Source organism: Cetorhinus maximus, chromosome 5 (assembly GCF_964194155.1).
Source record: "Cetorhinus maximus chromosome 5, sCetMax3.hap1.1, whole genome shotgun sequence".
NCBI classification, from domain to species: domain Eukaryota; kingdom Metazoa; phylum Chordata; class Chondrichthyes; order Lamniformes; family Cetorhinidae; genus Cetorhinus; species Cetorhinus maximus.
In genome coordinates, this window is record NC_135883.1 from 7,767,854 (window position 1) to 7,792,042 (window position 24,189).

General features: G+C 42.0%; 1 protein-coding gene across 8 annotated transcripts in view; it reads left to right on the forward strand.

Annotated features, from left to right (window-relative positions):
* dnmt3aa (DNA (cytosine-5-)-methyltransferase 3 alpha a) overlaps window positions 1-24,189 on the forward strand; it is a 586,890-nt gene that overhangs the window by 45,883 nt on the left and 516,818 nt on the right. For all 8 annotated transcript variants that reach the window (XM_078541484.1, XM_078541483.1, XM_078541485.1 and 5 more), the window contains exon 3: window positions 11,031-11,108. In XM_078541484.1, coding sequence (XP_078397610.1) covers window positions 11,031-11,108 — 78 coding nt within the window. The remainder of the gene's footprint in view (window positions 1-11,030; window positions 11,109-24,189) is intronic.

The following is a 24,189-nucleotide window of genomic DNA, read 5'->3' on the forward strand; positions in this document are numbered from 1 at the left end:
TGGGCTCAAAATCTGAACTGAGGTTTTTTTTTATGTTCAATACATGATTACCATAAGATCCGATAAACATTTTGCTCTGTGAATGATTGCATGATTGATAATGGGCTTGGCAATGGAATGGCATGCGTAACCGCGAGGTATGTGTAATTAGGGGCAGTGTGCATAACTGTGGGTGGCATGCATGATTTATAGGGCACTGGCCATGGCGATGAAGCAGCGTGTGTAGCTGTAAGAAGTTGCAATTGCTTGAACATGTTTCAGATATGGTCCAGCAATGAACAATTTCAATTTATTGATTTTTTTTTTAATTAGTCAAACATTTGATTGAAGATAAGGACGGACTCCCTGGATCAGAGAGTGGGAATGCCTTAACCAGTTTTTAAAATGGCAGCAAGTCAGAACTAGATAATTATAGACCTATTAGCTTAATTCCAGTTACTGGAAAGTTGTGAGGTAACATTAGAAGCTCCTGTATGAGCATTGGGACAGAGTAAGGGGTTATCGGAGACCTACAGCAGATCTTCTGTAAAAGAAAATAATCTCAAAATCTGGTTTGAATCATTTAAGGAGCTAACCCGCTTCGTAGATTTAAAGATAGCTCTGCTGACATTATATATTTGGACTTCTCAGCGGGCGCTAAATGATACATTAGTTTCTCAAATGGAGCCATGGTTTTTGGATCCCTGAAAGGAGAACAACACAAGATGGGGTAGTTGGGAGGGGAGGAGGGGAAGCAAAAAGTGCAACTTGCAAATCAGAAAAGATTGTTGGATGAGGTGGAAGTGAATGGGGGAAAAAGAGAGGATTTGGTGTGAGGATATTGTAATCGTTGATGGTTTTCAGCCTTGTCACTGGCCATCACCTCAGCCATGGCTTCCCCATTGATGCCTCCATTTGGGGTAATTACATGCAACTGTGCCTGTCACTTGCTGGTTAGGTGTTGCTGCTGCCTTTGGCTATGCACCACCTTGCCCTGCAAAAGAGAGGGAAGTGTCAATGAGTGTGGTGCAATGCACTTGGATCATGTGGCTGTCTTGGTTGAATAGCTGGCAGTGTGTGCAGTTTGTGAGATGTGGATGTGAAGGTTGCAGTTATGTGGGTATGAGGTGAAGCTATGTAAGGTATGAGTTGTGATTGACTGATTGGTAGGTGAGTGTTGGGTGGGTGATGAATTGAGCAGTGTGTAAGGCTAGTGGTATAGTTACTGTGGCATTTGAAAATAGATTCACTGACCTTGACTACTTGAGTGAAGTTACTGAACTTTTTGTGGCACCGCAGTAAGGTTCTGTGGCTTGGTGCCTGACATCCAGTGGAGCCTGCTCTCTATACTGTATTATTATTCAGTGTTTCCCATGTCAGAATCGGTTTTAGAATGAATTTTGGTTCCCACTCCAACCTCAATGCGCTGCTACTTTTAAGAAGTGCAAGCTGGCTTTCAATCAAGTTAGCCTCTAACAATGTTGTGCCCCTGCTCAACCACTCAACAGCGTGCTTAGCATTGGCTGCAACACAATGCAATTTGTGCGCTGCCTGCATTGGAAGCAATGGTTGTAGGGTCATCCCACATTGCAATTCCCACAACCACTCCTAGGGGCTGTTCAGTATTGCAGCCAAGGGGTTAGATTTTCATCTGGGCAGGGAGGCACATTTCGTTGTGTGAATAGCCACACTTTGTTTTTATTTTTTAGGAAGTCCTCCGCATTCTCAACCCTGTACCATTCTCCTCTGGCCTTTCTGTGGGTTGGGAATGGCTAGGGCTGAATCTTCCTCAGGGCTTGTTAAAAACTTGATCTGTTCACTTTTGCAGCTTGCAAACTGCCCACCAGATCCATGTATGACTTAATGCACTATTTTTGTCTTTTTGCACACTGGGGTCAGGTTTACAGCGTGCTGGAGTGTGTGAACAGAGAGTGTGGGTCTGGAGGCAGGCCTGTGAAAAAGTCTATCTAGGTTCTCCAACACCGTATCCTAGTTCCCAACAGTGCTTAAAGGCCCCCTAAACCTCATTTCTCTTCTCCCCCCCCCCCCCCCCCCGCCCACCTCCACCCTTGATGCCAACCCATGCCCCTTAGATCACATGCCACCTTTGCCTCCCATGTATCCGCCATGTCCCCTCAAATCACCCCATGCCACCTCTATGCTGCCCATGTATTTTCCATAGCCATTCACCCAGTGTTTACTACGTACAGTCCTCTGATTCCATGCAATATCAATGAAAAAGGTTTTATAGTCATGGCTGGTGGTGAAGAAATATCTTGCCATCTAATGAAAGCCTCCATATCATTGTTTCTGAGGAAATAATGCATTCTGCCACATGACAAAATCTTGTAATACTAGTAATCCTATTTGCTTGTGTCAACAAACCAGAAATCACGTCAAAAGGACAATCTGTTCTCTCAAATTCTTGAAAAATGTCATCCATTCTCAGATATGGAACACCTACTGTGCTGAAACCCGTTAGCACTTGAAACTCAGCCAGGCATTGATAATGGCTGCAGCTCGCCAAACAACAGACTACTTTCTGGAAAGGGAAGGATAGAAGGTGCTCATTTTAATTTCAAAGAGCCCGTTGATGAATGTAATGGAGCTCTGAAGAAGGATCATATAGGCTCTAAACGTTAACTCTGTTTCTCAATCCACAGATGCTATCAGACCACCTGAGTTTTTCCAGCATTTTCTGTTTCTATTTCAGATTTCCAGCATCCGCAGTATTTTGCTTTTATCTTTATTATAATGTAAAGGAGCAGGTGGTTAGACTTTTTTTCAAGTGTAGATTTTTTTTTCTCTCCATCTAGATTGTTTTTTCAGTCAGCCAGGGCAATTTAAATCACAATAGAAAAGATGGCAGCACAGGTTGATGGGACATTTTGTAACATTTCTTCACTGCATTACGGAACTTTTTCCATCGGAAGAGCACTGTAATGCATGTAAACAAACATAAAAGCCTGGTTAATGTAAGGGTCAATTCACCTTTAAAGGACATATTCCCTAATGATGAATTGCTGCATTAAAAACACATCTGTGTTATAATACAGCACCTAATAGTGACATTTGAAGGTGTGAAAACTTACTGTTCCAGACTCCTCAGCAAGCTTTCCATTTTCTTCACAAACTCTCAAACCTGACAATGCTTTGGGCTTCCACAACCCCACAGCACCAGGTGAAAGGGGTTTGTGGGAGGAAATCCAATTTTCATTCCCTTTTCAAAATGAGAAACCTGACCTTCGTTACTGCAATGGTCTTTCTGGTGTCGTAAGAGTAAACAAATTTGTACACGTAAATGAAATGTGTGAAATTAAACCTGTAAAACAGTGAATTCTTTCAGATCCATCTTGAGGTATTTGCTCCAAAGACATTTGTGTGGCTGTAACCTCGTTGATGTTACTGATAATAAACACAACAAACATGTACAAAATTATAGTTGTTGTATCATATTTTTGTGAGCCTGTGTGTGTGTGTGTGTGTGTGTATATGTATATATAGTATGTATGTATGTATATATATGTGTGTGTGTGTATGTATATATATATATATATATATGTATATGTATATATATGTGTACATATATAAAAAATCAAGCCACCAAAACCTGTCACACCAGAAGGACTTTGCGAATGATTCCTATGGTTGTCAGATTGAGGATCTATTTTGAAGAGTTGTAATGACTTTATTAATACCTAAAGAACACTAGAATGAGTATTTTTGACATACCCAGATTTAATGGGGTAACTCCCAACTTTGGCTTCAATTTTACGTAGATTGAAAAAAAAACAACTTTTATGAATACTGGTCATGTATTGATTCCTAAAGTCAAAACCCACTTTTATAAAAGTTTACCCTATATACCTTGTGTATTCGGGCAGTGCACATCAAACTGCAGAGAAAGAGTTTGCGTGCTTGTGGCAGCTGAATACCACAGATGAATTGTACTCACCTTGGCAAGAGTGTAATGGTGAAATGCAAGGAATAACTTCCTTTGGCTTACTGTCATTATATTTTAGAATTAGTTTGCAGACTTCTCAATAATGATAAGGAGCTTTGAATACCGAACATGAGTATCAAAATTCCATTGCACACGGCACATAATTTTCCTATCATTACTTCAAAGGTTTGGAAAATTTGTGTGCCACGAGGTAGAATTTCCAGCAAGTAGTAATAAGACTTCTCACCGAAAGCACAAAGCCAGAAAATGAATACATTCAGTTAACTATCTGGGTGTTTGCATTCCATTCTGAGGAGGGTCTGAACTAAGTTTCACAGCTTTTGTAGTTTGACAATGTCATCTTGTACTACTTTACTCCAAATTTCAGGGTTTTGATGATTCTTCACCTGCTCGAGCTGCTTGCACATAAACTAATAATGCATGCAGGGACTGGGTCATTGACTTCAATTAAATCACTTAAATGTAGCAGCAAGTAAATGCGAATCATTGTTGAATTTACAACATGCTGCTATTTAACACTGGAGGCATGTGCAACATCAGTGAGGTGGTGGGGGAATGATGTTTCAGGTCAAAGGTAGACAGACACCGGTGTCATGAGACAGGGTATCTGGGGTCAGGTGCAACATGTGCACATGAAAGAACTTTTCCCGTTTTCTATTGATCTGTGGAAGACAAAAAAAAAGTTCAACACAGAATAAATTCACTACTTATCTATTTGGCTGCGAGAGTTGAGCCACATGCAAAGTGTGTTGATGTCATTTAATGCTTCAGAAATCAGTGGATATCACTTATGTTCTGAAAATCCCGCAACACAGAGTTTGCTTTCATTGAGATTATGGCAAGAATTGTAAATTTTCAGCCTTGTTGCTTGGGTTTCTTTAAAGGACATAAGTGAAAAACCCATTGCTAAAATATTTGACATTTTGAAGGAGTAACAATGATGAATATTCACTGTAGTTAAATGGGATTTATTGTACTAATAAGCATGTAATCATTGCAAAAATTATATAAAAGTGCTCTGATATCGTCTCTTATTCATGTTTTTCTCCGCTGTAACATTTGGTCTAATATCAATTTCCATACATTATTCAATTTGACCTTTCTGTGTGCAGAAAATAATTTTTGATAAATGTGCAAAATGTATCCATAATGTCCCTTTCTTGAGTTGTCGGGAGGTATTGTCAATGTCTATGCTGTCATAAAACAAAAACAGAATTACCTGGAAAAACTCAGCAGGTCTGGCAGCATCGGTGGAGAAGAAAAGAGTTGACGTTTCGAGTCCTCATGACCCTTCGGCAGAACTCCACCCCACCCTCAACTTCTCTCTCCCCCCGCCCCCCACCTTAGACCAGCTTATATTTCACCTCTCTCCTAACTATACTTCAGTTCTGCCGAAGGGTCATGAGGACTCGAAACGTCAACTCTTTTCTTCTCCACCGATGCTGCCAGACCTGCTGAGTTTTTCCAGGTAATTTTGTTTTTGTTTTGGATTTCCAGCATCCGCAGTAGCTTTTAGCTTTTTGTTTTTATCTCTATGCTGTCATAACCTTGTATTTCTTCAATTTGCAGGAAAGTTTTACTGGCCGTGAAATTTTTCAGGCAATTATCCTTAAAGCCACAACTGGATTGTGCCCCAATGATATCCTCCAGCCCCACCATAGCTTGAAGGGTTAGTGGGAGGGCACCTCAGTTGTGCAGTCAATCACTTCGGATGGTTTAATAACGCTTAGCTGCCCATACTTGCTTGAAAACCTGTGCCCAGAACCCCCAATCCCAGTCATGGTTATACTGGCATTCTGCACAATTGGGTTTATTGATAAGTGTAAAAAATATCTACCTGGGGCTTGTGTGTCTTGGATCCCACGCATGGGCTTCCACTTAGCATATTACAAACGTTATAAGGTAAGGTCCTGTCTGAGACAAAGGAATGCTTAGGGAGACCATTGTCAAGACTCTTCTCCTGGCCATTGCTTTGCAAGGGGTGGCTATTGCTTTGTAAGGGGCAGACAAAGATTTTGTCCCTTACAGGACAGTCAGGGAACTCCAAGAAATGAAGATGATCTAATACAATGGGTCTCCTCCAACCTCCATCTGAGGAATCTGAGATAGTGTATCTAATTGCCATATGGCCTCCTTTCAAAATGTAGGCAGAAATATGTTGATGCACAATGCATTTGTTTATTATTTATTATTGCTGGATTCGCGAACTTTCAAGTTATCATGCAATGAAATCCTACTTTGTATGTGTGTGGCTCTGCATTACTTAACTAATTACTGTTGTTTTGTTGTCATTTATAGGACATTGTTAATATTTTCAAGATTTCAAGAAATCCCATAGCAAACAAATCTTAAAGCCTAACAGCGTGTTTATAATAAAAATAACCATTATTTAATGAAAGGGAAGTCATCAGGTTTCAGAAACCAGAATTGTGTGTGAATTAAAGAAGTAGATGCAGTTTTAATTTATTTTTACAGCATTGTGGTATGGAAAGCTATAGATATCAATTACTCCTTTCAACGACTGTTTACATAATTTCATCAAATCTAGAACCAGTTTGCCCACATAGCAACTATGATAGGACTTCAAAGCAACTCATTATGCAATGTTTCTGAGAGATTGGGTGCCATTATAATTACAAATCTTTTCCTTGAGGTTAGAATTCGTTAGTTTGCACAAAGAACGATTGACTCAAAATGCTGGGTTTCTTCACTTCTGCTTTCAATTAATCATGTTTTGAAAAGTTACGCTTTTTTTAAAAGACATTCGCAAAGTTTAATCAACGCCGTAAACTGAACTAAATTAAATGCATTGTACAAAATGGTCGATGGTGATGAGAATAATCTAAAATTGTTCACTTTAATAAAGCTACCACAATAATTGGTTGATTACAAATCATCAGAGTTTATTGGTCCTGCTGGAAACAAACATTTCCCTATCAGCAGATCAACGTTCCACAGAGAGCATGGATTTATATTCTGTCTAATTGTGAAAGATAATGGGGTCGCTTTTAACTCCCGGGTGAGAATGCAGCCTAACGAGTGGCACATCTGGGAGCGACAGCGGGAGGCTCAGAAGATTTTAATGGTCGGGTCTCATTTGATGTGCTGCTAGCCAACTTCCCGAAACAGAAGCGGATGGGAAGTGGCTGCACGGCCATTAAAATCAGGCAGCAGGAAGCTGCTGTTGGGAACCAGAAGAAATGGTTCCCGGTGCTAAGGTAAGCGGTGAGGCAGGGATCGTGATTAGGGAGTGGGAGGGTTGCAGGGGAGGCCCAAGTTTTCCTTGTGGGACCCTGAGGAGCACTTCTGCTTCTCCTGGCCTGCAAGAGAAACTACAAAAAAAAAAATTAAAAATAGCTTCACTATTCTGGGCCTCTTCTGGTCCAGGATCCACTATCCAAGAAGCTTGCCTTGGCGGGTAGCCACCATCTAGATTGCTAGAGATTAGAGTAGGCCCCGATGATATCTTCAGAGCTCAATCTGCATATTTTAAGAAGGACGCTGGCTTCGGGCAGATGTCCTTGGCGCGCCTGCACTTTAAAATTTCTATCAGATTAGAGTAAGGGGCCAGCTGGTTTGTCTCCCACTCCTTGTTAACTGTCACTCCACCCCGTGTCTGCCACGCAAGAGGAGCTATAACTCTGCCCAAAGTGTGTGCTTACCTGAACTGTATTTATATTAGTGAGAAAATGGTAAATTATTCCTATTCTTCAAAAGCATAGAAGATTTAGTATATATAAATGTGATCCTAATAAGTGGGGGGAAAAAAGTAATAATCTATTTTTAAAAAAAGCAACAGGAAAGCACAATATATTATTTGTAACCAAGGAAATTCGTGTACTTATGTTCAGCTATGATATGTTTCATCTGCATCAAATAAACTTCTACAAGATATTGAAAGCTGAATTCTTCACACAGTTTGTAACATTTACTACTTGAATGATCTTTTAAAATTACAAGTTTTTTTTTAAAAAAAGCCACTACAAAAATACAGAATTATTTTAAAGGCATACAAGTCTACGAAGTATTGTGCATTTAGGAGTTGATAGTTCATCACCAAACCAAGCATGATGAATCTGAATCAGACGTAGTTTGGAAAAATTGTTTAGTTTTTTTGAAGAGTATGTGACTATTCGGTGTACAAACATTTTGTCTTTTCAGTTAACGATCTTATCCATCTGCTCAATATCCAAGCCCTATAGGACCATAACACATCTAATCAAAGGACCTTAGTTTAATTCAAAGTCCCATTTTATTTTTTAATGTATATTAAAAAAAAAATGTATTTTTCAGGATATTAGATTAACTTAATCGAGTGGTAGCATTGTCACCTCCCATGTTATTATCCTGTAGATTCAAGTCCCAAGCTTGGACTTGTGTATATAATCTGGGCTCTACAGTATTTAGAAAGTACTTTGGTGCTGTCTTTTGGTTGAATCATTAAATTGAAAGCCCATCTGCTTATTTGGGTAGACATAAAGGATTTTACATCACTATTCAAGAAGGAGCTGGATGTTCTCCAGGTGCTCTTGCCAGTATTTCTCCTTAAACTTGCCCCACCAAAAACCGAATTACTGGTGGTCTTAAGACCTTGTTGTGCACATTGGCCCAAATTCTAGTTTGGAGGTGAGTTCTGTGTTTGGGGGCTGGTGGAAGGGGATGTGAGATCGGGGAACGTGGAGGAACCAGTTTTCCAAACATCCTGCAGAATTTAAATGCAGGGCCCCTTTTAAGTGGGGTTCCTGCCCATAGCCAGCCTGATTGACATGCAGGAAGCCTTTTAGGCAGGCAGCTTGGGTCACAGGCCCAAAGCCTATGAGAGCAGGTCAGTGTATTCTGGGAGTGAGCTCATTGGAAGGTGCAGTAACGGGTGTGCGCGGGGCCCTAATGTAGGGGTAAAGTGGCACCTGATTGTGGGGTTGGTTCTGGACTCAGTGGGCTAGGTGGGGGGAGTCTCTACAGTGATCGAGGGGAACAGATAGTTTTCATGGGTTCTGATGGCAGGTCTGGGGAAGAGCTGACCAATCATGGTGGAGTGGTTTAATGGGTAGGTTGTTGCACTTGAAGGTACCGCTCCTGCCCCACCTGGCCCATAAGTAATGCTGTAAAGACACTTGCCTCATGGATTCAGCCCTTTTGGCCGCCTTTCAGCTGCTGAGTTTTCCAAGGCCAGTGAAACCCAGCTGCCTATGGTTGAAAATAGAATGACTGTTAAATGATAGCAGGCAGCCTTATTATACTATTTAAATGATCAACTTGTTACCTGCGACCGGGTTGGTTGGGTGCCTTTGCCCCACCTCTGTTTATAATCAGAAGCAGACCAGTTCAACTGTTTGGGTTCTAAACTCTGAAAATTCCCAAAAATGGGTGAGTCGGGTTTGTAATGTTCAGCCCATTATCTCTGCCATTTTTCCCAAATGTGTGACTCTACTTCATAAAAGTAGTACATCGTCTGTGAAGCCTTTTGGATTGGCTTCAGTAAGTTATTTCTTTCTCTTTTTGTTTATCGTACAGAACTTTGTTACTATATTGTTATCTATAATCTATATTATCTAATTATCTATATTATCTATAATATGTATATCTCTTAAACATGTGGCCTCAAAATACAACACCTCTTCTACCACCCCCTGTTCGAACCTCTCTAATTTGGTTTCCAACTGACCCATGGTATCAACACAGTCCTACTCAAAGTCACTAGGACTATCTCTACTTTGCTGTATTCCTCTTGACCTCTCCACCCAGTCAACATGTTGACGACTTCCATTTTCCTCCACTACCTCTCAGTCATGGTCTACCTCCACGTCACTGTGCTCTCTTGATTCTATTCATATCTATACTAAACCAATCACTATATCTCTTCAAAGGGTTTCTCTTACCTTTTTATATGTACAATCATTTCTTGTGTGAATTAAGTCACCTTCCTCGGTCCCTCTACCTTTTTAATTGCCAAATATGGAGACAGTCACTGTCACCCAAATACCCATTGATTCCTTGTAATTGTTCTGCCATTAGACTGTCTGATATCAAGCCCTGGATCAGCCTTGCCTCCCAGCAGCTCAATGTTGGAAAAACTGACACCTGTTTAAATTTCATTAGTACCTCATCGACTCCCCTTTATTGCCTAAAAACTGAACCCAATGGTACACAACATTGTCTTTCTCTTTGATCTTGAACTGAGCTTTTTCTCCCATGTTTGACCATCATCACCAAGATGCCTGTCTTTCACTTGACAGTATAATGTCACTTTTATGTCTGTAACTCACTACCTCTACTCATGAAAACTCAATCCACACCATCATCATCTTGAAGACCAGGTTCTTATGTGCGCCACATGGTGAACTTTTAGCTTCATCCTTTGGTCAGAACCTCTCAAAGTACAAAGGCACATGCACCTTCAAGCTAGCCATACTGATCTGGTGTTTTCCAGCACATTAACTTCAAGCTCCTTCTCCAAGTGTGCAATATTCTCTAGTCATATATGCCAACCTGCATCCTTTATTCCTCAAATTCTTGTCTGCTGCTTGTTCTTTAGTTCTCCACTGTACCAGCAAAGGCTGATCTTTCAGCCACTATCCTTTGGAACACTCTTTCAAAACCACTTTGCATTGTTACCTCTTTCCCTGTCTTCAAAGAATTGTAAAGAAGTAGATGTCTTGGCATTCTTCCCCGCCGCTACCCCAATTTCCAATTCTTTATTCCTGCTAGGTGTCTACTTGCCCCTTAAATTCACCCTGAGTTTTGTCTTCTAACCGAGGAAAACAATATGTACTTGGTGTAGGAGAGATATCTGAGCAGTCCGTTTACAGTGTCATTTTAGAGATGAATGCTCACAAATCCACCACTTTAACAGAAAAATGTTCATTATTGTGGAAGAAATTCTCTCAATTAACAAGTTGCCAAAAAAAATTTAATGAATTACAGAAAAGAAAATGTTAATCAAAGATAAAATAAACTGTCCATTGCAATACGTAATAAGAATGGCAAATAAAAGATTTTTGCCCTGCTGATCATTCTAATAACCTGCTACATCATCGTTTATTAAAAGAAATCATATGGTTGTCTGTACCTTGTTTTTATGATACAGAATGATGAGCAGCCAGAGAAAAATAGAAACAAGGAGAAAAGACGAGGCAGGCCAGGGAGAAAACGCAAGCAAACAATGGTAAGCACAGATCCTATTGTTAAATGTCCCATGGTTTTCAAATACAGTGAGTCCTCTGGTTGCTGGTAGGGATGCACTAATGGAATGTCAACATTCTTATGAGAATATGAATTGATTGGCTGCCTTTGTTCCCCTCAACTGATCCTAAGTTTTTTTTTAAAAACCGTCTTTTCCAGCGACTGTGTTTTATGTTTAGCTCTTTCTTCATAATACAGTCCAACGATTGGTTGAGTAACTGCCTCAGCCAGGCACCAGCACACAGAATTTGAAAGAGATCATTCCATATGGCCCTGGGAAGCTTTTTCTTTCCCAGATCTACGTTTGATTTTTTTTAAGATGCTGTTAGCTTTGTTTCTCTCATTCCTTCCAATTTTTCCCATTAGCTCCACTCTACTTTTTGAATCCAGTTTCAGCAGCAACACTTTCCATTCTGGTGCTGAAAGGTCAGTGTAACGTCCAATAATTTGCTTTAATCTAAACCTGAAAGAAGCACCTCCACTTCACCAACATGGGGGAGAGTTCCTCATTGTACTTCATTAGAAAAATCATAACCCAGTTCTTTTTAAATACACTTACAACGTTGTTACACATTAGCACACAGAGGAAACCTACCTATCCTTTCCAAGTTTTCCATTTCACACACCAAGTCGTTTTGGGACCTGAATATCGCTCTGGTTTAACACTAATTGGTGCAAAAGTGTAGTTGGTAGAACTATTCCATTAGGAACCAGGTTGACACCATCCAACTACTTTTCATTTTGAGGTGACTGCACAAAGGGAAGGTGAGTCGGCTGATTTAAACACAGTTCCAAAGATTTTCATCTCATTACACCTCATTTGCATAATTTTGTGTTATAATATTTTACAGACACACAAGAAACATATCACTATTTCTTGTGTCAGGAGTGACATTGAATGTTATACATCAATTATTTGTATTTACTTGAAAATGCTACCATCGGAAGTCACCATAGTCATTAACTAAACTTCAGTACATAGTTAAGTCACGATAGCAGTTGGCAGTATTCAGCTCTTGTTGTTGCCCGTACATGTGTTGAGTCAACCTCCCTTTAAACTGTTCTGCACATTTATGAAAATGTTGAATCATTCTGAAGGTTAACTAAAATGCATCTATTCTTGCTAAGTTCCAATTTATTAATTCGCCCAGAGCCAGCTCCTTTTGTGTTAGTGTTTGCATCCAAATAGATGATTTGGCTGGCATCTCAACATTATTACCTAAACGTTATAGCTAAAAGCAGAAAGCTGCTCATCTGAAATTTGCTCTTTGTTAGACCCTGTCAATCGCACTTAATAATTCTCTTGTGCATTGGAGCTGGCTTTAAAAGAGTGTCTGCACACAAACACTTATTTTATGTGATATAAATTTAATCTATACGTGTGCTGAGATTCAGAAGTTTTTGGGTCTCCTACTACGAGGCACCTTGAGAAGAAAGAGTACGTTTGAGCAAAAGGTTTAAAAAAACAAGTTCGCTGAAACATTAAACTCAAAACAGCTTTCCTTTTTATGCAGATGCTGCCTGACCTGCTAATTATTTCTAGCATTGCTTGACGGGGTTTCAGGTTCTTCCTCTTCTCATGTTGGCCAAGTTGTTAGTAACTTGGGTTTGTTTTTTGCGTGTTTATTCAGATTATTTAACTTGGTGAGATAGAAACTATAGCCATCCTTCTGTAAAAGCTGACCTGAATCGATTATCTGGAATTATCTTCCAGACTCGGTCTGAAGGAATGTATGCAATGATTAAATCAGCTATACCTTATAGTCAGATCCAGGTTTACGATAGCCATAATGTTTTGGGCTTTGACTTGGCTCAGTCCTTTGCTCAGGACTTATTGAATCAAATGGTGAAACAGTTTTGTTTTTAGGAACCAATTATAAAGTTGCTCAGCACTGCCAAGCTGCAACGTTAGCAAAGAAGACACTCAACTGTCATACACTTAGTCAGTCAATAGCAGTTGGATAAGTAGGCAATGACCCAACATCTCTTGTTTAAGTAACTTGCTTTATCAGTTTGTGGGATATAAATACAAAAAAATGAATGGGACTCAATGCACCAAATCCTACAAACACCTCTAATAATGAAAATGTATTTGTTCTTATAGAAAAAAGGTAAGAACGTTTTTAAGCTTCCTTGTTTCATGAGAATGTAGGAATGACGAGGTCATCTAATAAAAGGTTAACCTAGAGAGAAAATGGAAGGGAAAAGGCAGGTTAGGAACTCAGAGAATTTTCAGTGGCTCTAATTTATGCTGACAATTCATCAGTTGTTTCCTTTCATCAATGATTTAGCTCAATACTGTACAAGCACGATCATGGAATAACCATACTTACATTGATGGTAAACTTCTGACAGGAAAAGACCAGTTGTAATATTGAGCCTGTCCCAAACGGTCATTATGCAACAAAACATCTTTCTTCTTTTTTGTTTGACAAAGCTCCAAATTTTTGAACCTTTATTGACACCTATTCTCTGTTATTTGTATTATCATTTTTGAGTTCTTTTGAACCTTCTCTATTTGTTTTAATATCTTTCCTGTAATTTATGTGTCCAAAACAACATGTATTATTCCCCAACTGTAGCCTAACCAATATCTCACAGAAATCCAACATCATTTCTTTGTACATTTGTCATTTTATGGGCTTTTCTATCTGCACTCCAACCCCCACCCCCTCCCTGAAAGATCTTTCTGTTGCTCCATTCTTTACTATTTCGAGAATACTTCCTTTCAATGTTTTTTTTCTCCCCAGCTGGACCACTTCACTTCACATTTTCTTGTAGCTAACTACACCTGCCCATTCACTGATCTGTCTATGCCTTCTTGCAATCTCGTGTTTCTCTTCGGTTGATCTCAAACCCTTAGTTGAGTGTGATTGTCAAACATTCAATATCATTCCTCTTCTGCCCAAGTAGAAATAAATTGTATAACTTATATACAAACGTGTGGACAATGACAGACAGGTAAAGACCCTCTGGCCCATCCAACCTGTCCATCACAATATATATACCCGCCACCCCATCCAAAACTGTGATCTTGAGGGAGAGGCCTGAAAAAAAAAATCGGATAAACACCAAGCCAATTTGGGTGAAAAATATCTGGTAAATTCCTTTCTGATCCATGTAGGTGATCAAAACTAACGCAGAAGATCACTTGAAACCTGAATTCCTTGCAATGCTTAACTTTTGTAAATCCTTATGCATCATGTACTGTAGCATGTTTCTGAATAGCACCAACTATCCATTGTTGTCCTGAAATGTGACAATTTATACTTTTAATGTATACCCCTGGGATTCCAACTTAAACTGTCAAAAGTTCCACTTGTTTTGCGAGAGTATATTTAGGAGTTGGGTGTTGGTGCTACAGCATCAAAGCCTTTAAATTGCATAATGGGATTGTTGCATATTAACATATTTAAATGAAATTTTTCCTCTGCTATTTTAACAGACTTTAAATTGTTTCAAATAGATAGATGAATGGCTTAATATAAAATAGTGCAAACAATTTCAAACCGGTGCATTTAGTATTTACCCACATTGTTTCAAAGTGCAACTTTGGAGCCTAATTTTTTATTTAACGATACTACTTTGTGCATCAGTCACTTTGTCAATTGACATATTCTTCAGCCTGAGTATAGCAGGCATTGAAGACAGGCAGGATAATTGAATGATCTGGAGCTTTCAATGGGAAGCAGTGATCACAAGCAACATATCTTGGGAAATTGCAGGGACTCCAGGAAGCAATCTTCCATCCATTAATTTTGTTAATGGAATATCTTGCACTTCTTATCTCTGATTTTCCGAGATTCTTCTCCTGTGAGCAATGTGAGCTTCTCACAGAATTGTGATGTGCTCAGCAGAAGCCACTGTCCAAATTGGTAGATAATACACGTAAATATTCTTATGCTGCAGTTGGATCTTACTGTCATAAATACTAGGGTATTTGAGCTTTCCATCTTCTATCGAAACTTGAGACTTTTGAAAAAGGTGAAAAGAAGACGGGGAGTTATTTGAAATGACCATGCCTGGGTTTGTGTTCATGTTTTCCCTTTCTCACCTTTTTAATCTTTCTGAAATCATTTTTTAAAAAAAATGTTGTTTTGTGATGGGGCAGAATATTGCCGTCGGCGTGTGGGGGCGGGCCCGACAGGCCAACGTGTAGAATGACGCCCAGTGACGTCGGGCGTGCGTCCTGACCTCATCGCGTGTCATTTCGATATTTCGTTCGGCGGGCGGGCGCGTGCCAGAGGCGGCCGGACTGTCAACAGCCTATTAAGGCCATTAAAAAAGGAATTGATGTTGTTAACAGCGCTGCCCGTCCAACCTTAATGTCGGCGGGCAGACGAAGAGCCCAATCGGCATTTGCGTTTTTCGGGAAACCTCATCCACTGGCGGGGTTGAGGTTTCCAGAAGGTTTTATAAAATAATTAAATAAATTTTGAAAAATGCACAAACATGTCCCCAGCTCATGTGACACTGTCACATGAGGGGACATGTTTTAAAAATTTTTTAGTCAATTTATTGAAAAGTTTTATTATCAACTTAATCTCCCTGAGGCACGGAGCTGCCTCAGGGAGATTGTTGCACTCATTCGTGCGTGCGTGAAAGAGCGCAGGCCCCAACTCTTCCACCTCCCCCTGCCTGCACATGTAGCGCTGAGCGCTACCAGCCGCGCGTTACGTTGGGCGGGCCTTAATTGACCCGCCTGTGTAACGTGGCGGTGCGTAGCTGATCGCCCGCCCCTGCCCATTCCCAGCCAGCCTGCCCGCCATAGGTAAGATTCTACCCATGGTCTTTCCAGAGTATTTTAGCTGCCTAACCCTAAAAATCTAAATTGGCTCTACAAGCTAATTTCTATCTGAATGTGATCATATTGCAGCATATTGGTGGGGAGGTGGCGGCGTAGTGGTATTTTCACTGGACTACTAATCCAGAGACCCAGGGTAATGCTCTGGAGACCCAGGCTGAATCCCACTATGCCAGATGGTAGAATTAAAAGTCTAAAGATGGCCATGAAAACCCGTGGTAAAAACCCAACTGGTTTACTAATGCCTTTTAGGGAAGGAAATCTGCCGTCCTTGCCTGTCTGGCCTACATGTGACTCCAGGCCCACAGCAATGTGGTTGACTCATAGATGCCCTTTGAAATGGCCTAGCAAGCCACTCAGTTGTATCAAACCACTAGAAAGTATATAAGGAATGACACTGGGATCAACTTAGGCACCGGAAACGACTACGGTAAACTCAGCCCTGTCAACCCTGCAAAGTCCTCCTTAGAACCATAGAACACTACAGCACAGAAAAACAGGCCATTCGGCCTTTCTAGTCTGTGCCGAAATATTATTCCACGTGTCCCATTGACCTGCACCCAGTCCATAACCCTTACTAAAATCTGGAGGCTTGTGCCAAAATTGGGAGAGCTGTCTCTCAGACTGGTCAAGCAACATCCTGACATAGTCATACTCACAGAATCATACCTTAGAGATAATGTCCCGGTCACCACCATCACCATCCCTGGGTATGTCCTGTCCCACCAGCAGGACAGATCCAACAGAGGTGGTGGCACAGTGGTATACAGTCTGGAGGAAGTTGCCCTGGGCATTCTCAACATCATTTCCAGAGCCCATGAAATTTCATGGCACCAGGTGAAACTTGGGCAAGGAAACCTCCTGCCCCCCCTCAGCTGATGAATCAGTACTTCTTCATATTGAACACCACTTGGAGGAAGCACTGAGGGTGGCAAGGGCGCAGAATATACTCTGGGATTGAGTGTACTGGGTGGCTCAGTATCATCAGTTCAGACCGTGCTCGTCAAGTACTAAAGAACATAGCTGCTGGACTGGACCTGTGGCAGGTGGTGAGGAAACCAACAAGAGGGAAAAACATACTTGACCTAATCCTCATCAACCTGCCTGCTGCAGATTGGTGCATCTGTCCATGACATTATCGGTAGGAGTGTCTTCACAGTGAGGATATCCTCCATCGTGTTGTGTGGCACTACCACTGTGCTAAATGGGATAGATTTCGAACAGATCTAGCAACTCAAAACTGGGCGCCCGTGAGGCTCTGTGGACCATCAGCAGCAGCGGCAAAATTGTACTCAACCACAATCTGCAACCTCATGGCCTGGCGTATCTCCCACTCTACCATTACTACCAAGCCAGGGGACCAACCCTGGCTCAAAGAAGAGTGCAGGAGGGCATGCCAGGTGCAGCATCAGGCATTCCTAAAAATGAGGTGTTAACCTAGTGAAGCTACAACACAGGACTACTTGCGTGCCAAACTGCATAAGCAGCAAGCAATAAACAGAGCTAAGTAATTCCACAATCAACGTATCAGGCCTAAACTCTGCAGTCTTGCCACATCTAGTAGTTAATGGTGGTGGACGATTAAACGGCTCGCCTGGAGGAGGAGGCTCCACAAATATCCCCATCCTCAATGATGGGGGAGCCCAGCACATCAGTGCAGAAGATAAGGCTGAAGCATTTACAACAATCTTCGGCCAGAAGTGCCGAGTGGATGATCCATCTTGGCCTCCTCCGGAGGTCCCCAGCATCACAGATGCCAGTCTTCAGCCAAATTTGATTCGCTCCACGCGATATCAAGAAACGGCTGAGGCACTGGACGCTGCAAAGGCTATGGGCCCTGACAATATTCCGGCAATAGTACTGAAGACTTTTGCTCCAGAACTTGTCGCGCCCCTAGCCAAGCTGTTCCAGTAAAGCTACAACACTGGCATCTATTCGGCAATGTGGAAAATTGCCCAGGTGTGTCCTGTACACAAAAAGCAGGACAAATCAAACCCAGCCAATTGCCACCCCATCAGTCTACTCTCAATCATCAATAAAGTGATGGAAGGGGTCATCAACAATGCTATCGAGCGGCACTTGCTTAGCAATAACCTGCTCACTGACGCCCAGTTTGGGTTCAGCCAGGGCCACTCAGCTCCTGACCTCATTACAGCCTTGGTTCAAACATGGACAAAAAAGCTGAACTCCAGAGGTGAGCCGAGAGTAACTACCCTTGACATCAAGGCAGCATTTGACCGAGTGTGGCATCAAGGAGCCTTAACAAAACAAGTCGATGGGAATTGTTGGGGGGGGGTGGGGGAAAGCTCTCTGCGTGTTGGAGTCATATATTGCACAAAGAAAGATGGTTGTGGTTGTTGGAGGTCAGTCATCTCAACTCCAGGACATCACTGCAGGAATTCCTCAGGGTAGTGTCCTCGGCCCAACCATCTTCAGCTGCTTCATCAATGACCTTCCATCATAAAGTCAGAAGTGGGGATACTCGCTGATGATTGCACGATGTTCAGCACCATTCACAACTCGGGTACTGAAGCAGTCCATGTCCAAATGCAGAAGATCTGGACAATATCCAGGGTTGAGCTGACAAGTGGCAAGTAACATTCGCACCACACAAGTGCCAGGCAATTACCATCTCCAACAAGAGAGAATCTAAGCATCACCTCTTGGCATTCAATGGCATTGTCACTCGCTGAATCCCCCACTATCAACATCCTGGGGGTTACCATTGACCAGCAACTGAACTGGACTAGCTATATAAATACGAGCGGGTCAGAGGCTGGGAGTTCTACAGAGAGTAACTCACCTCCTGACTCCCCAAAGCTTGTCCACCATCTACAAGGCACAAGTCAGGAGTGTGATGGAATACTTGCCTGGATTTGTGTCGCTCCAACAACAGTCAATAAACTTGACATCATCCAGGACAAAGTAGCCCGCTTGTTTGGCACCCATCCACAAACATTGTAGCAGCAGTGTACTATATACAAGATGCAATGCAGGAATTCACCAAGCCTCCTTAGGCAGCACCTTCCAAACCACGACCATTGCCACCTAGAAGGACAAGGGCAGCAGACCCATGGGAACGCCACCATCTGGAAGTTCCCCTCCAAGCCACTCATCACCCTGACTTGGAAATATATCGTCGTTCATTTGCTGTCACTGGGTCAAAATCCTGGAACTCCCTCCATAAAAGCACTGCGGGTGCACCTACACCACGTGGACTGCAGCGGTTCAAGAAGGCAGCTCACCACCACCTTCTCAAGGGCAGTTAGGGATTGGCAATAAATGCTGGCCCAGCCAGCAACCCCCACGTCCCATGAATGAATCTTAAAAATTATGCCTCCTTTTCCTCTTGACCCCTCTGATCATGCCATTGCCCACCAATTCCTCAGCAAAATGGTGGAACTGTCCTTTGGTTTTACTCTTGTCTCTCTGATCATAGTGACACCATCTCTACCAATGATTTCTCTCCCTTCCTGACACCATCACTCAGGAGTTTCTTGAAGACCTATCATTGGCTCCATTCACTTTCTAATCTACATGGTGCCCCTCAGCAATATCTTCTGCAGATGTGGGGTCAGGTTCCAAACCTAAGCAGTTGCCACCCTGCTTGACCTGACCACCATTGTCTCACCTTTTCACTGACTCTGCTGTAAGAGTGCTTGAACGCCATTCAGTCTTGGATGAGCTGCACTTTATTTCAGCTAAACATTAGGAAAACCCTAGTTCCTCTCCATCACTAAGACTGCTTTCTTCCACATGCTTTTGATCGCCCCTAACACGGCCCATCTGCTACTGAAAACCTCAATTCTTTGTCATCTTCAACACTCCAATCCAAAATTCTCCTAGCTGCCTATCCATCTTGCATAAAGTTTAGCTGTTTCAGAACTTTTGTTTAGACCCTACCCCATACAAAGTCTGCTCATTCATCATCCTATCCTTGTTGACCTACATTGCGTTCTCGTTCCTCAACATTTCAAATAGAGAATTCTCATCCTCGTGTTTAATTTCCTCCATGGCCTTGCCCCCCTCTAAATCTGTAACCTCGGTGCTATAATGCACCTCACCACACACTCTTCTTGTGACCTTAGCCTTTTGCAGATCCTACCTCCCTTCCCCCTCACCGTTGGTGGCTGTCCTTTTAATCACCAAGGGCCCTCATTTTGGAATAAACCTCCTGAACCCCCTCTCCCCCTCTCTCCTTTTAAGACCCTTCATAATCTTTTTCTAGACCCTTTTCCCTCCTAAAAATTTCAAGCCCTCGAGAAATATTTGTTCTCTACACCGCTGCGGAGTATATTAATAGTCCTACGTTAATGTAAGTGTGGTTTTTTATTGTTGATTGAATGGTCTGCCATTCAGCCATTGTGTTGCCTGTCTTCACTCTTGCCTTAGCTCTGAAGCTGCTGAAAGCCTCACCCATGCCTCTGTTATCTCTAGACTTGACTATTTCAGTGCTCTCCTTTCTGGCCTCCTGCATTCTCCCCCCAACCTCTCCACACCTCTGCCTTTCTATCCTCCTCTTAGATGCTTACCATTTTGGTCACCCGTCCTAATATTTCCTTATGTGGATTGGTGTCAAATTTTGTTTGATCGTGCTCCTTTTTTTTTTAACCATATAGAAGAGCAGGTTATTACTGCACAAATCTGTCGGGTAAATTTCTTCAAATGTCTCACCATGAGAGTTTACAGAATATCTTGTGCAGACACAAGTAATTCACGCGGATAACATTGTTTAAGCAGCAATCTCCGAAACACCAAAACAGAATGGAGGTCAGGTCTACAGGCAGTGCAGCAGAGACCCTCTGGACATTGGGCACCTTTCCGTTTAGCTGCCACCACTTGTTCCTTGTTGCTTACACCCAGCGATTCACCCTGTAGTGCGTTCTCAGGCACACCGCATACATCTCCCAAGGCTTGTGTAACTACGCTGATGCTTTTGTAAAAGTAGAGTAAAATACCGCTGGCTTTGGTGAAGTGCACATTGCCTGGGACCCAAGTTGCGCTGTCACTTTTCTCTTGTGGCCTATGAAAAGGAGAACGATTAATCAAATAAGCTCCTTCTGGCTCTATTTTCCATACAATACACTGTGTGAGATTACTGGAGGCAAGGGAATGCCTGTGTGTCAGTGACTGAGCAGGTGAGGGAACCAGATTCAGGAAGGACAAGAGGATATGTTATAAATCTTGGGGGAGGCCTCCAACTTCAACTTCAACATGCCCCACTCCCTTGATGCTCTCATACTCAATAGAATTCAGATGAGTCTCCTCAAAAAAAAAAGTCAAGAGCTTCTACTGTTTCAGACTCTTGTCAGCTCACCCCCATAATTCATCCCTGTCTGAAAAATAATTAAGCAGTCATGAAATTTTCAAGGTTTAGAAAAAAATAGTCACAAAGCCGCCCTTTGAACTTACCCGAGTTTATTGAGGGCTAACTTGGAATATCCCGAAAAGCCATGCTGGGATCACAATGGATGTGCAATTAACACACACCCGTTTAGTGTAATGCAGGCTAACTTGGTGCTACCTGCTCGATAGAATGATTTGCTGCATGCAGCCAGGAAAATATACGCACATTTCAGCCAGCCCAAAATCATAACTTCCTAGCGCTATTCAAAGCTAGCTGTTACTTCTTAAAGGGGAGGTGCACTGTGGCTGGAACAGACACTGGCAATCATGCAGGAAGTGAATCAAAACTAGGAAGCAGTGAAGAGTGGCATAATATGGGAGAGAGAGTGCAGAATTCGAGGCTTTTTTGAATGTTGCATGGGGAGCCTAGATACAGGAGGTAGAAAGGTGGAGAGATGCCCTGTATCCTTGGGGGACAGGAGGCCCTCACGAGATGTGCTTAATGGGTAGTGAGAGCAGATAGCAATGGTGGTACTGCTTAAATCACCGCACCCCATCATTCACCTGCCAACAACTTCTGTCAATCAGGAAATGCTGGGAAAAGCTCAGCAGGTCTAACAGCATCTGTGGAGAGAAAAACAAGAGTTAACGTTTTGAGTCCATATGACTCGAAGAAAAATCATATGGACTTGAAACATTAACTTTATTTTTCTCTCCCCAGATGCTGATAGACCAGCTGAGTTTTTCCAGCAATTTCTGTTTCTGTTTCAGATTTCCAGCATCTGCAGTATTTTGCTTTTATCTATCAATCAGTGTTCCCTTGAACATTTAATTGTGTCTGGCCAGTTTTTTTGAATATACAGTGTATTTGATTTTTTTTTTGTGCAGCTGCAACATTGTGGTACTTGTGGAATAAGGCCTACATAGTACCTTCCAGGCAGCTGCACAACTTAGCAGAAATTCTATGGAATTCATTGCCACAGAAGGCTGTGGAGGCCAGGTCATTGAGTGTATTTAAGACCGAGATAGATAGGTTCTTGATTGGTAAAGGGATCAAAGGTTACGGGGAGAAGGTGGGAGAATGGGGTTGAGAAACTTATCAGCCATGATTGAATGGTGGAGCAGACTCGATGGGCCGAATGGCCTAATTTCTGCTCCTATGTCTTATGGTCTAAACATTGGTCAGGACTTGTACCCAATATTCATATACTTCACCTCATCGCCACATACTTAGCACTGCGGCAAGCCTGACATCCACAGTTCATAATTTGCATATACTCCCAGCTATTCAACCATGACAGCTACAACAGCCAAACAAACTGAGACCATGGCCAATGGCAGCACTGAAGTCATTGAAGATGACCGTATCCTAATCCTGCTTCTCACGTCTCAGTTACCCCTCCATCCCAAACTGTTTCTGATCTACAAGCTGCAGATGGTGTAAGCATGTTCCTCTTGCTTTCCACTGCTTATTGCACCACAACTTTACTATTGTCCCTTTTTCCATTCAGATACCCAAAAGTTGCATCCTGGTCAGGCAATGGAGAAAGACCACGAAGAGAGTGATGATCAAGACACAGCACCATCCCTTGATTTCACACTCGCGGCCACTATCTTAAACTGACACTGCATGTAATTTAGAGGAAAGTTCAGAGGCAGGATCTGCATGTGGTGAGACACCGGGCATGACTGGGCTGCATGTGTGCTAACATTCTCACTTATTTGGTGTCCAATGCTGTTGACCCTACAAGTGTGCACACGTGCTGCTAATGCCATTTTGGAGCTCTATTGACACTTCAGTGCCCATTTTTTGGGCAATACATGAGCCCAGACAAACAAACTGTACCAAATGTCACGAAGCTATTAATGTATATAATATTTTGGAAAATATTTTTCTTTTAAAATAGAGGCTTAGTCTGCGGGTGCGTCTTAATTGGATTAAAGCCAGCTAGTCTGGGTGCTTTGATGTATGCTAGTTTTGATATGTAAGAGAGATGGTGTGTATTTGCATTTTTTGAATAGAGCATTAAAGAAGTGGGGTGAAAACTGACACCTATCTAGCAGCTACCAAGCCATATGTTTATATTACTAATAAAGTTGGTGCTGTGAAAGGGGTTTTATTGTTAGAGAGGTTTAGTTCAGAGGTTGTTGATACAATGAGAATTAACATTCTATGGGGCTGGTAGGTATAACTGCAGTAGATTTTGGGTGTGCAAGGCAGAGGCAATGTGAGATCAAAAGGCAGCTGCAAGCCTCCAACTGGCTCCACAGGAACCAAAGTGAAAAGAACCGCATTTTGAATTCATAAGGTGAAAATGCTTTGCCTGGTGTTTGGTTAAGTCTTTGGGTTGCTGATGCCTTAATGGAGATTAATTTGGGAATTTGTTAAAAGTTATAGCAATTTGAAGCCATGTGTATATATATTTTAACCTGTGTAAATTAATAAAATGTTTCATTTAGCTTAATATAAAGCCTTGAGAATTGATGGTCTGATTCCTGAACTTGGAGTTACATCTCAAACATAACACTTAAAATTATAGGTTATGACCATTGTTTTAAGTTTCCTTCTGGAATTGTTAAATAACTCAGCTGTACCAACTGCATTGTCATAACACGAAGCCTTAACTTTGGTTTCTTGGGGTCAGTCACCTTTTTGCCTACATCTCTTCAGGTCCACTGGGTTCTTGAGACTATGGGCTGAATGTCACATATTGCTCACCCACCACCATAGGCAGTCCCCCTTGCAAGAATCCGCTGGCTGCTGATAGACCCAAAAAAAAGCACGCTGCACTGTGATAATGTGCTGCCGGCAGGCTAAACAAGTTGAGAGTGGGATTTCCCGCCCTCGGAGGGGAGAAACCCCAGCCCTGAGCTACTTGCCGTTTGGCTGGCAATCTGATTGGCCGGCAGCTCT